The sequence below is a fragment of the Myripristis murdjan genome, chromosome 24, assembly GCF_902150065.1.
Source record: "Myripristis murdjan chromosome 24, fMyrMur1.1, whole genome shotgun sequence".
Classification (NCBI taxonomy): Eukaryota; Metazoa; Chordata; class Actinopteri; order Holocentriformes; family Holocentridae; genus Myripristis; species Myripristis murdjan.
In genome coordinates this window covers 21850824-21864486 of record NC_044003.1, presented here as the reverse complement: position 1 = coordinate 21864486, position 13663 = coordinate 21850824, and the positions used below count along the sequence as shown (strand labels likewise).

General features: G+C 42.6%; 1 protein-coding gene across 1 annotated transcript in view; it reads left to right on the top strand.

Moving 5' to 3' along the window:
• The window catches only part of nrxn3b (neurexin 3b), a 302450-nt gene that overhangs the window by 217058 nt on the left and 71729 nt on the right, over positions 1–13663 (top strand). The window contains exon 18 of the mRNA XM_030047060.1: positions 11788–11969. Coding sequence (XP_029902920.1) covers positions 11788–11969 — 182 coding nt within the window. The remainder of the gene's footprint in view (positions 1–11787; positions 11970–13663) is intronic.

The window sequence follows — 13663 nt, the reverse complement described above, 5'->3', positions numbered from 1 at the left end:
TCACTTCATCAAGATTACCATTCATGACAGGTTTCAACTTAAATTGGAAAGGTGTTGAGTGAAGAAGCAGGGCTGCAGTGAGTGCCACCTTACGGCCAGTTTATGCTTTTATCTCAGAATTGTGCTGCAGCTGTATGCCATGGGTGTGCCACCATAGCATACCCGCTCTTCTAAAAAAATGTGACATGTGAGCACAAGATCGCTCTTTACTACTTCTGTGTTATGTGACTGATTTCCACTGAGAGTGAAGACAACATGGAACCGGCACCTCTCTTCAAATTCACTGGAACTGAGGAGGTTTCCAAATCTGCTCTGATGCTGCCAACTCCTCCTCAAATTATTCAGACTGCAAGATGTCACTAAATTCATGGTGAGAAATATCCCAAAACATTGTTTTGGATACACCCAATGTGTAAGAGAGTGAACTCTCTGTTTCAGATAATGCTAAAATAATTATTTCCATTTTTATCTGCGCTTCATTAGCACCGAATTAATAAAACATTGACACTGCTGTCTAGTGTTTTATCGATCAGCTCTTTGTGCACACAAACTCTCCAACGCAGAGCTATAAATGCTCACACCATCACAGGCCACTACGGCATAGCTATGGTGACACTTCAATGTGGAAGTATAATTTGACTTTTAGACATTATTGTGCAGTGGAAGTACTCGGCTCAGCAGAAGGCTGCTCAGTAAACCTATGGAAAATATAACCTTCGCTGAATTTTTATGATTTGTGTGTGTGTGTGAGAGAGAGAGAGAGAGAGAGGGAGGGAGGTGGGGGGGATTATGGATGGGATGACATATTTAAATGTATTATTAAGTATGTCTGTGTATCGTTAGTGCGAAGGAACTGTTTTGGAGTTAATCGGTGCGATATAAAGGTGTTAGGTGGGAGTGTAAAAAGTTCCAGCTTTGTCAGACATTGTTGGCCAGGATGTTGGGTTGCTATGCCAACCACAGACCACAGCCACAGCTGCTTTAGAGAAGACAATGAAGCTGTGTATCAGCAGACGCTATTAAACTCTCCGGAAAGGAAGGATTCAAACAAATGAAAAAAAAAAAAAAAAAAAAAAAGATCATCAGTCATGTTTATTGACAGTTTGGTTTTTGATGTCAAAAACTGAGACCTGTATTGTCAGGTTGATTGCGTTGTTTGGTTTCCCTCAGAAAGAAAGAGTTATTGTTGAGTAGCATTTAAGGTTCAAGTGCTTTTCTATCTGATGCTGTCGATATCAAAGGGAAGATTAGCCTTGCTTCATACAAGACGCTGCTTCCTTCTAGTATCAGTCCATCCAGCTCTCTAATCCATGTTCTTCAAAGGCAGGTGGACATCTGAGACAGAACATTTCATATTGTTTTATAAATAACATGTACCTCTAATAGAAAGAGACAGCTAACATGTCAGACAAGGAAGTGTTTCAACAGGACGGGTACTAAAATATAATTCTGATTACACTGTTCTCACCCTGCAATGTTTTGTTTAATACACTACCTGTCAGTTTCCATTTAAAGCTTTATGTGTGGAAGTTCCTCAATTATCACTTCCCATAAATACTTTCTCTTCCCTCTGATGCCAGTTAAGAAGATGAACATTAAAAGTCACATAACAGAGTCGGTGATGAGGTTAGCAGTCAGTTTCTGATTTTTTTTTCTTTTGTCCCATTTAAAGACTTTTGACAGACTTTTTGCAGATGTAATTGTTCCTTTGTGTAACATTTTTTGCCTTGATTCATTTATTGCCCATATATTTATATTTATTGACTACGTCTTAGTCTCCCCATTCTCTGGAAATTAATTGTTGTTTTTGGATTATTTTGTTTTTTATTGCTTTTAATCCTGTAAAGCACTAAGTTCCCTCAAAATAAAAAATAAAAAATATTATTTTTTGTAGTTATTATAGTGGCATAACTTGTTGGTAATAACTTGTTCTGGTTATCTTGGTCAGGAAAAACATTTTTAAGTGAAATTACTTACACAAAAAGAAACACACAAACAAACAAAAAATGGTCAATTCTCTAATTCTCATGTTGCAAGCTTTTCCCAAGTAATTTTCAAGTTTAGATGTTTAATTGTCAAAAAAAAAAAAAAAAAAAAAAAAAAAAAAAGGGCATTGCAGTAGTTGTGTAATCTGTGGCCAACTCACTGTGGCTGTCTGACACCATGCCATGATCATTATAATATCTTCCAGTTAAAGTGAAAGGCAGTTTACAAGCCATTTTGTCAGTGTTAGAAAAAATCAAAACTTTTCCTGCTTGGAAGATATAAAAATGTTTGACAAGTTTGTGAAAAGTTCAGAATGAGTCAGTGTGTCCAACTGGGGTTTGAGTCATAAAGGCCCTGGGATAAGATCAGTGGTTAAGGTTGCTGTGTCGTATTTGTGTAAGAGAGAGAAAGAGAGAGAGCAGTGGGAAGAGAGAGAGGGCGGAGGGGGGGGTTCTGGGCTCTCTGCGAAGCCTTGGCAAAGGCAGACAGGCGGTACTGTCCTCTAGGGAAGATTCAATTATAAATGATGCTTCCATTCGGAGCCATCTTGGAATCCCTTATTCTTTAGGAGATCTTCCTCACCTAATCCTCAGCAGAGTTTGGTGTGGCCTGCCTCTGCAGTGATATGCCTCACGCACATTGTGTGTCATGCATTATGAATGATGGGAAGGAGACACTCATGTCCTAATTTCGCTGAGAGCAGCGAACATCAACACTAGAGCCGACAGAATGCTAATTTCGCCATGGAGAGAGGCAGGATTGAGTTAGGTTTTACAGAGCTTTGGTGTGCAGGTGTCCCAACTATTTCTTTGCAATCTTTGTCTGTGTGTTTATCCTGTCTCAAGCTGACTTTGCACCACCTTCACTGCCCATCTTTGTCTGTCTGTCTTTTTCTTCCCCCTCCCTGACATCCCTCTGCCTCTCCTGCCTCATACTCCTTCCCCTTCATCTCTCTGTTCTGTCTCTTCCCCTTTTCCAAAACTTCCAGCGGTGGCAGCGTGCAGCAGTAAAGTCAGTAGACAGGTCTGCTTTGTAGCCTGGGGTGCTGCATGGATCTCAGCTGCATACGTAAACTCCACCCCCACCTCCCCCCAGACACCCCTCCGTCCCCCAGCCCGTGAAATCCTCTTCAGACCCCCCTCGCTTCCCTCCTCCAGCTCCTCCTATTCCTTCTCCTCCTTTTCCTTTTCCACCCAGAGAGAATTGGAGCTGACACCTCAAGAGAACCAAGAAAAAAAAAATCATTTAAAGCCTTCCTTTCTGTCCGCTCGCCTCGACAACAAAGCAGAAGAGAGTCAGTAGTGCAGCAAAAGGAGAGAGGGAGAGGGGGAGAAGGAGAGGAGAGGGTGGGAGGGTGAGACCGGTTGTCCGAGTTTCACAGTAATGAGGGGGAAAGTTGGTCGGCTGTGTGTGTGTGTGTGTGCATGCGTGTGTGGATCCACTATGTACTCACATACACCTTTGCAGTGTTACATGGAGCCGAAGTGAAGTTACATGACTGCTTCGTTAATGGGTGTCTGTGAGTCTACCCTCCTGTTCTGCTGTAGCGATCTGAAGCTGATTTGACATGCCTATAAGTAAGGAAGCGGTTTTACAAAGCCTTTTTTCTGTTTCCGAGGCAGAAGCATGGAACATCTCAGGCTCACATCTACAGCATGCCTCTCATCTGTCTGTCTCCCTCTCCGTTTCTCCATCCTCTGTTTTCTCTCTTCTCTCCTTCTGTGGAAAACGGGCTCTTTCTCCACCCTCCCATCTTCCTCCTCTTCTATCTCTCCCCACTGCTGCCACAGCAATATGATACAGATGGCAAACCAAGCTGTTCATCACGGAAATATGTCAAGTATGTCGCCCTCCACTGAAGGGTGACGAAAGGATGAGAACTTCTTGATTAAGCCATCTCACCGTGTGTTGTTTGAAGTCAAGTGCCTCAAGTGCTCTTTTTTTTGACAAAATATAATTATATATAGATTACCTTTTCACTCTAAACTCTTGGGAAGGGTTCTGTCGGTCTGTTCACCACTTTACTCCAATGCGGCATCTAGAAATCTATTGGGCACAGGTTCATGAAATTTGGTGAGCACATTCATGCTCCCCAGAGAATGAACCTTGTCAGTTTCTGTGACCCTCTCTTTCCTCTGCTCTCTGTTTATTTTGTTAACCTCCAAACCTTTCCTCTAGTGCTGCCCTCAGGCCAAAATGTCAGTTTCTACACAAATTCTACTCATTGAATTGGCATGTCATATAACGTTTGGCGATTGGTGAGTGTCCTCCTGCTCCCCAAAGGAGCAGGAGAATCCCTCTTGATTTTGATGATGTTATGAACTTTCCTTTTGTGCCTCCTTTTCGCCAAAATGCCAAATTTGATGTTTTTCAAGTAAATTTTTCATCATATTGGTGCATCATACCACCAAAAGTATTCAGTATGACAATTTTTGGTGTCACCATGGCCTTTCCCCGCACCAACATCAAACCACAACAGCAAATTGATTTTGTGGACTCGTTGCCATTAAAATAGGAAAGCATGTTCATCTGCACCCTCTCAGCTTTGGTAACCGCATGACATTTACTCAGGCACCGCTCTCAAGCCCAACATTTGATTTGATTCAACACATCTTTAAATGTAGCGGATGGATTGCAATTTGCTCGGGCGAGTTATGCTTCTCAGGGAACGACCCAACTCATTATGCTTAAAACTCTAACATGAGTCTCACAACAACAGTTGGAAGTAACACATAAACAGAAGAACCCCAACAACTCTGAATCAATAGTGGAATCTACTTAGCATTACTGGAAGTAAACGGTATGGTTGGTTGGACAGCAAAAATACAAATTTATTATGCATGGGCATTGTTTATCAGCTTAATATTAGACATGTCAAAGGCAGTTTCACATGTTGGTGGCACCAAATGCCAGGTGCAAATGGTTTTCTTTTTTTCCTTTTCTTTTTTTTTCTTTTTTTTTTTTTTTTTTTTTTGGCTTATTGGACAAGGCTTACTAAGTGGCCTTGGCCAAGTGTTACCGACTGAACATGATCAGTGTTTCTGTGTCCTCCCAACTGGATGTGTATCCTCCCTCACACTGTATTGTATCCACATGTATCCCTGGCTGCCTGCTACAACACTGCGCACCATCACTTGTGGTCTTCCTCTCGTTTTTTCCCTTCAGTGTTTCTTGCCCAGCTACTTCCATTACCCCTGTTTTTTGGCGCGTGAATCTATATACTCTAGTAATGTTACAGTTTATTATAACTGGGAAACAGACAGTGTAAATCATTCGAGGTTGGTTGTTTTCCTTACCATAGCCATTCTTCACGAGACATTGCCCTCCATCAATCATATTCTGAATTCTGTTCAGTGTCGCTGATGAGAGATGGAACACATCTCCTCTATGGGAGTGTCCCAGTGACAACTCACACGCACACACACATGCGTGCGTGTGCCGCGCGACATGCTTTTTGCGTGCACACGGACTCGTGCACAGACATTCACATTTTAAATTAAGCTGTTTTTTGCTGTTTTCGGGAAAATCTGGCTTCTGGTGGCAAATAGAGGCAAGAGAAAGAGTGAGGGGGGAGAGAGAGAGAGAGAGAGCATTCAATCATCAACTCTGTCCCTCGCCCCCATCCCAGAGGAGAAAGGCAACAGTTGGAAATATGAATTATGGAACGATAAGAGGTTGTAAAATGGAGATAAATCCTGGTGATTACACGGCTCAGTATTCCACAATTCGATTCCTGTGTCAATGATTCTTCATTGAAGCTCTGTGAAGGACAGCAAGCCTAATAATTTCCCATGTATTAAACATGGCAGGGAAAAGCATTGTGATGATAGAGTTCTTTTGAACGTGACTGAGGAGGCAATTACATTTTGCATCTCACTTTCAGGATTTTTTTAAGGCTCCTCTTTCTCTTTCTCATTCTCCGAAGCAGAATATTCGACCACATCAAACCATGTTTGTCTTCTTTTTCCATCCCCTGGGGTGTCAGCGCTGCAGAAAGCCCAAGAGATAACAAGGGGAAAGACATAAAAGCACATAAACAACACACGCCGAGGACAAGGAAGGAGAGGAGTGGGAAATATATATATATGTGTGTGTGTGTGTGTGTGTGTGTGTGTGTGTGTGTGTGTGTGTGCATGCGCGTGCAAACAATTACACACATGTCGAGTTTAGTGCATTTTCCCCCCTTTGCATTTCTATGCCTTGTAGGTAGTAGGTGGCTGAGAGTGCTACATTTTTTACTGTGGCTGTTAGACACACACACACACACACACACACACACACACACACATAATCATGCATACGCTTCTCCACTATGGTGCCATATAATTGGCCAATAATGTCCTAGGGACAGAGCCTGCTCCAAATTGACCCTACCCCCCCCAAAAAAAATCCTCTTGACTGGTGCTTCCCCGCAGCCTTTGCAGTTGGGCAGACAGTATCAGTCTATTAGGTCTTTCACCAGCTGCCTCCAAACAGAGTTTTTTTTTTTTTTTTTTTTTTAATCTCAGCATGGTGTGTGGCCTGAATATAACCAAACCCCAATTATAACAGATGTGTGACATAGCAGCTGCCCACTGTTTTTGCCCTTGTATAGATAGCACTGTTGTCCATCCCATTTTCTGTGTGTGTGTGTGTGTGTGTGTGTGTGTGTTTGGTGGTGGTGGTGGGTGCAGGGGGCAGTTTTCTTTACTTATTAAGCTGCTCTAACTGTTCTATTATTTATCTGTTTGGTCATCATAGCCACATTAGCAATGATTGTTTATCAAAGATCTGTTGTGTAAATATTTTGTGGAAACATGAGTAGTCATCCTGACAGTATCGTCGATATCGATGAGGTATTCAGTTAAAAAAAAATAAAAATACAGTAATATTTGATTTCGTCCATATCGCCCAGCCCCACCATACAGACGTAAATTCCTGTGTGAGCGTATGTGTTGCTAGTTTGATACCATCATCTTTTCATTAAGGCTGCCCAGTTTGATTTTCTCATTCAAAAGGCCTCTCTCTGCCCCAGAGGCACTGTGTCAAGAGACACTGTCACAGCGTTAGGATAAGGAGAGGCTCATATAGGCACAATGCAGGGTCATTATAGAGGCAGAAATCACAATAACATTTTTTTCATTTTATATTACAATGGGTAAAATGTGTGCCCATTAACATTTTTAACCATTTTCAAGGTTGCCGTAGCACTTGTGTGCCTTTGAAAAATAAAATAAATAAATGCCTTGTGCACACGGCCACAGTTACTCACATGCACATGTTAGAGCCGACAAGGACAACTGTACTTTGTTGGCATCTGATCAGCTCCACTGGATCGAGTTGCCACCGCTTGAAGGCACCTCAGTCGTAGTTGTTGAGGGAGGGGCAATCTCATTTTCTCCACCCAGATTTTTCCAGCTGGTCTGAGGATTCAAATTGGCAAACTTCCAGTCATTGCTGGCTCCCTTTGAAAATACTGTATCCACCTCTACTTTTTTTTTTCTTTCTCTCTGCTAGCTGGGTGGTAGAGCATTGTGTGGGGTCCGGAGGACAGGACATAGCTCTGTTCCTCGGACAGGTGGGCTGACCTGCTGTCTGCTCTCCCATGCCTCAGGGGACCTCTTGGAAATGGAGGCCAAGGCCTTGACCTAGACTCACATCTACAGAGACACACTGCAGATGCAATGAATCACGACTGTGGAGGAAAATGCAAACCTGTGGTGCTTTTATATCATAGCTTGACTCTCAAGTAGATTTTGAAGGCTCATTTAGAGGGATTTTGATTTCTCTCTCTTTTTTTTTTTTCTTTTTTTTTTGTTTACTGCGGAACAAACTGCTCATTTTTGGGATATATTTGTTGCGGTCCAACACAGAACAAGCATGTACAATAACATATGATAGACAGATCAGTGTTGCCCATTCTTTCTTTTCAAAGGCTTTCCTATCTCCCATCCCTTCACTCACAAATCAATGGCGCGCCCATATGCTACAATTAGATTTCAAATGGCCTCTCTCCAATGCCCACTGGCCATGACAAGATTGCATTATTCAAAGATGGAGATGAAAGTCCCTTCTGATCCACCAAAATAACATCTTGTGCAGTAATCTGTTTGTAGATTTGATTCCTTTGATGATATTTCCCTGCAGTTGGCTTTTCACCAGGGGTTCATAGCTGTGGAAATAGCAAAGCCATGTTTGTTGAATGCTTTTTTTTTTTTTTTGGCTGCATTTTTTGTTTAACAGCTTGACATTTAAACTTTGTAAGCCACACTGAAAATCAAGTGCTTGTAGTTATTGTCCAGATATTGTCCACCTCTGAGAGACGGTCCAACTCTGTCAGTGACCACAGTCCCACAAGAAAAAGACAGTAAAAGGCAAAGGATGCTCACTGGCTCGTCAGATAAATGATAAGACTTGATATAAGACTGAAAACGAGGTATAAATCTGAGCACAACTTTCGCTGCCTGGTGTCAAGCAATGACAAAACAATTAGATTGCTTTTAACTAATAGCTTTGGTGTGAATCCATTTGGCGGGGTCAGTGCCCTACTCTTGGTAGCGGAGTCATTATTGCTCTGTCGCCAGGCAGACCGAGGTGAGAAAAAGGTGTAAAACCCTATCACCATGGCACCCTCTGATCCAGCTCCTTTTCCTCGGTGACTGTTGTGGTAATGAAGGCAAGTTATTTCAAACAAATTGAATGACACTTTTTTAGACTCTTAATTAAATGTGTGTCCTTTTAAAGGGTTTTGTCAAAGCAATACAACTGGATATCTGTGGGCTAATGTGGATCCACACAGCTTTAAAGCAGTGGAGTGATGCAGCCTTAGATTAGCCTTTTATTTTTTAAGAAGAAAAAAATTTGCCAACATTTTTTTTATGCATTCTGTTTTAGCCAAGATAATCTTGAATACCTGGTGAAAAACCTTGGAGAGCCTGCTGTTGATTAGCAGTCTGTTGGACCAGTTTAGAGCCTAAGGAATTGGTAGTTGCAGTTACTGAGCATATGCATGCAAAATTATGCTAAATATGGGAAAATGCTAAAATATGCCATTGCTTACCCCCACTTTCATCTAATTAGTCTCGAACAAAATTGCTGGAATTTCAATTATTTTGGAACTCCTTACATTCACACTTGAGTTGAAAAGCCTTGTCACCTAGAAAAGCCCTTTTGCTCCGGAGTGGAATTATTTAAATAAAACACTTGAACTTGAGAGTCTTGAGTAGCCTCGAGGATTCTCCATTTCATCCACTGCTGCCATTCATCCAAACAGTTTTTACTCTCCCTCAGTGTTTCTCAGATGAATATCCAGAATTATGCCACACGGATAGTTTTACCATCATTTTTGCATGCAGCGAATGTATTAATTATGCAGTGGACTCCCTCTCTATGTGGAAATATAGGCAGTGCAGATTGTGCTCAGCAGGTTGTGAGGAAAATGTGCTACATTTCTGTTGTCACAGGTTCTCTCTCTCTCAAGTCTGTACTTGTGTAGATAATCACCCTGGTGCGACTGTATGTGAAAAAGCATCACGTGTTTGTGTACGAGCGTTCGAGTGTGTGTGTGTGTGTCCACCTCTATCTGCTTGTATGTGTGTGTATCATTCTGCATGTGGTTGCTTGTGTGTGTTACATACTGAACATTGTCTTCTTGATACACTAAGCAAATCTCCTCAATGTGATAATTGGCTCCCCGGGGTGCTTGTATCTTTGCTGCTCATCATCGTCATCCCCTCCAGAAAAAATAAATAAATAAAAAAAAGAATGTGTGTGTGTGTTAGATGAGATGAGCAAAGTTTGCTCGTTTGCTGAGGAAACTGATCCCAAGTCTGCTTGAACTTTTTTGGCAAGGAGGAACTTTGAGGCGATGAGACAGCGGGGCCAGATCCGGTGCAACCTGGCCGGAGGCTGTTCTGCCCTGGCGCCATGACACGAGTGCCTCGTTTTCAGCCACACACAGTGGGAAAAACTTGCTGTTTGAGGCGGACGATACATAATGCAAAGATCAGCTGAAAATGTTGAGATAACATAGAGAGAAATTTAATTGTAATGTTACACTGCAGTGCAATAAAAGAGAATAGAATGGGTTTCAATATTTCACTTAATATAAGTGTGATGTAGCTTCAGTGAAACATTACAACCAGCAGAAAGAGAATATATATGTGCCAGTGTTGTACAATATGATTTTTTGTTTGTTGTTTGTTGTTGTTTCTCTAACTTTGAAGCTACTAAACAAGACACTTACAGGAAAACTGGAGTTAAAGGGGTTAAATCGATTATGCATCCTGATATGGTAAAAGATGACATTCTGGAAACCCTGGGCAGGTTACGTTTAACATGTGTGGCGTGGATTGTTTATCTGCTGTGGAAGTGAAGCAATTGCTGGAGGCTTGTGGTGCTATACAGCCAGGCAGATATTTTTCATGCTGCACACCAGACCTCACTTGGTGGTTTGCATCGCAGGCACCTGAGGTGGGTAATATTCAGACCTGTTTGTGTGCCTGAGGGCAAATAGAGACACTCATCTGGTCGACAGAGTCTCTCTCTCTCTCTTTCTAGCTCTTGTCCATATGTTCTTGCGGTCTCCAGGGTATTACGGACCACAGAGCAGATTGTTGGCCGCTTCATAGGGGAAACAGCAAGACAGCTGGGCACCCATCACAAGGCCAAACAGATGTTCAGGTGACTTGGTGAGGAAGTGAGGAGGGAGGAGGAGAGAGAAAGGCAGAGAGTGATGTTGTGGAAGGAGGGGAGGCAGTGAGAAGATGCAAGCCCGGAAAACAAAAAGAATTAATACGACAATGATGCAAGAACTGAGGGACTTCATTAGCTAGCCCGTATCAGCCTCCGAGGAAGGCCGAATGCTTTCCAGCTTCCTCAGGCCGCAGTGGCCTCCCTCATCTCCCGTATTGATTTACCCACCAGTCTATCTGCTGAAGGTCTAATGCCTTTGAGCTCTTGATTATGTTTGCTTAACTGTACAAGATTGCTAAGCTGCTGAAGGATTCTGACGCTTTAATTCTGATACACCTCAGGGAGCGTTCAGACCTTGGAATTGAATCCAACCCTGCAACTATTAGGGAAACACTCTTGTTTTTTTTGTTCCACATGATGACATAAAAAAAGAAATAGACAAACAACTTCTGCAGCTACGGGATGCTCAGGGCCACGTTTGATCCAATCAGAGGCAGTAATCTGACACAGATCTACATAGCGGCTGGTGTAGTGACAGAATTTTTTTTGTTCTGATAACTTCTCTGCCAACATTGGTCTTTAGGCAGCTGTGCTCTTTTTTTTCATAGATCCTGCACTGCATTTATCAAATTAAACCCAACCAAGGTTCTTCGATCCCTTCCTCTACCCCACCCACCCCAACCCCCCCTCCTCCTTTCTTGTGCCAGCCTTTGTTCTTTGGTTGCAGTTCTCATGTATAATACATTAGGATTGGGAGACTTATCCGTTTCTGGCCATGCCGGCTGTTATTCCCTGGAAAGGGGCTATATTTAAGAGCTGGATAGGTCATAGATGGCGCCAGGGGAACTGCTGACTTCTACCCAAAGGTGGAGGTGGCTGAATACCATTAAAAACCCAAAATAGAACTCGGCACCATTATATTGTACCATTGGCAAGGTAGCTGGAGGGGATTTTGATTTACCCTTTAATGGAAATAGTCTGGATCAGGTTTTGTCAGAAATATGTCTTGTTGGTGATGACCCCGTGCTCCCCAGTGTCTAGTTATAGTATGTCTCTCTCACTTTCTCTCTTTCACTTTCTCCTTCAGTAAATCCAATCCCTGTCCTTTTTTCACTCCTGTTCCTACAGCTGGCACCACCTACATCTTCGGTAAAGGAGGAGGGCTGATCACATACACGTGGCCTAATAACGAAAGGCCGAGCACTAGGACGGACCGGCTGGCAGTGGGTTTCAGCACAACCATCAAGGACGGCATTCTGGTTCGCATCGACAGCGCCCCACGTCTGGGTGACTACATCATGCTCCACATTGTAAGTACAGCAGTCTGTGGTTTGTCCGTGACACCGGGTGAAAAATCCCATGAAAGAATAAAAGACACAACAAGGCTGGTTGCACAGAATAGCAGTATCTCTTCAGATGGCCATGAACTGTGAAAGAAGTGTGATAAATGCACAGGGTGAAGTACCAGAAAAGGAAGAGGAAAGCGTTTCTCCACCCTGATTTTGTACACTTTTCATACTTTCTCAGACTTTTTTTTTTTTTTTTTTTGATCATGTCCATCTGAGCAAATATCGCTCGTCTCTGCAGTCAGCCTTGTCGTGTCTTGTTTCATGCCATTTTCTTTGCCTAGTGTATGGTGTGTGGGTTCCTCTCATCCTAGTGCAGAACACTGTTCCTGAGCCAACCCACCCTGAGTAATAATTTTTAGGCACAGTATCAGCCCTTTTGCTCTTTTGTCCATGAAACCACACACATCACGCATTTGATACAAAACTTAACATTCAGCATCACAAGATCCTATCCTGCCCACTGAAGTCAGTTTATGGGAAGAAACCACAGATCAAGCTAATTATGATCAGTTTTTGTTTTTTAGTCCTAGCAAGTCTAGCCAGTGGGAACCGAGTAATAACAAATTGCTTCAAGTTTATTTCTTGCACTCCTTAAACATTAATATGTTTGCACCATTACAACCACAAGCATACACGGCCACTGAATTATGAAAAAAAACAGTACAGATCCATAAAAGAAAAAAAAGATAACTCACTCCTCTACTCTCTCCTCTCACCACTCTCTTTCAGAATAACCTTACAGTACTTCTTCACCGCATTCGAACTGACTCCCCAGCATGAATAATAAATGTGTCTCTCCATACATATGCAGTGTGCTTCAACATGCTGGAAAAACATGATAGAAAATGGGGGGTTGTGAGCTGGAATTCCTGGCCGCTCAACCGTGCATCAATATAGCATCTTAATAATATCGCTTTACGACCTTGCGTTTGTTGACTTATTTACATAAGCGTCATGCATTTACATAATCATCAACAATGCCGAGGTGCGGAACATCAAATCACCGCTCTAAGGAGGTGCGCTAAGGTGAGAAGCGGGACGAGGTGGCTGTTGCTGTGCCGGGAGGGTGTGTGTGTGTGTGTGTGTGTGTTTGTGTGTTGCGCAGGAGAGGGGTGGGAGCGGGGGGTGAAAATGAGGAGGAGCTACAGTTGCTAAAGCAGATTGAAAGTCTTTTTTTTTTTTTTTTTTTCTTAAAGAGCTCCCCTCATCTCCTGAGTGCCGGCCATGTGGTGCTGAAACCCAGCCATCTGCTCTGCCAAGATGAGGGCCAACAGCAAAACAGCTTTTAGATGCTTTTACTATATGGAGAGGAGTCAGTGTGTATGTACAGTGTGTGTGTGTGTGTGTGTGTACTGTAGGTAGGAGAGTGGAATCACAAAGGGGTAATTGGAGAGAGATGATTACATGCTCTGGCAATATTGCTTGTTTCTTAAACTGTCATGCCAGTAAAGCAGATTGAATTGAATAGAATAGAAGTGAAGTGAGAGAAAGAGAGAAGTACAATGGCTGGTGTGGGTAGCAAGTAAGAGGCAATGTGGAAAACGCTTTCCTGCATGTCTGTAGCTGGCTCAGTAACTGCAGGAACCTTGATGGGAAGGAAAAGGAATTCATTTTTAATTCTGTTTTTTACATATCACAGCATAGCTAGCCAAGCT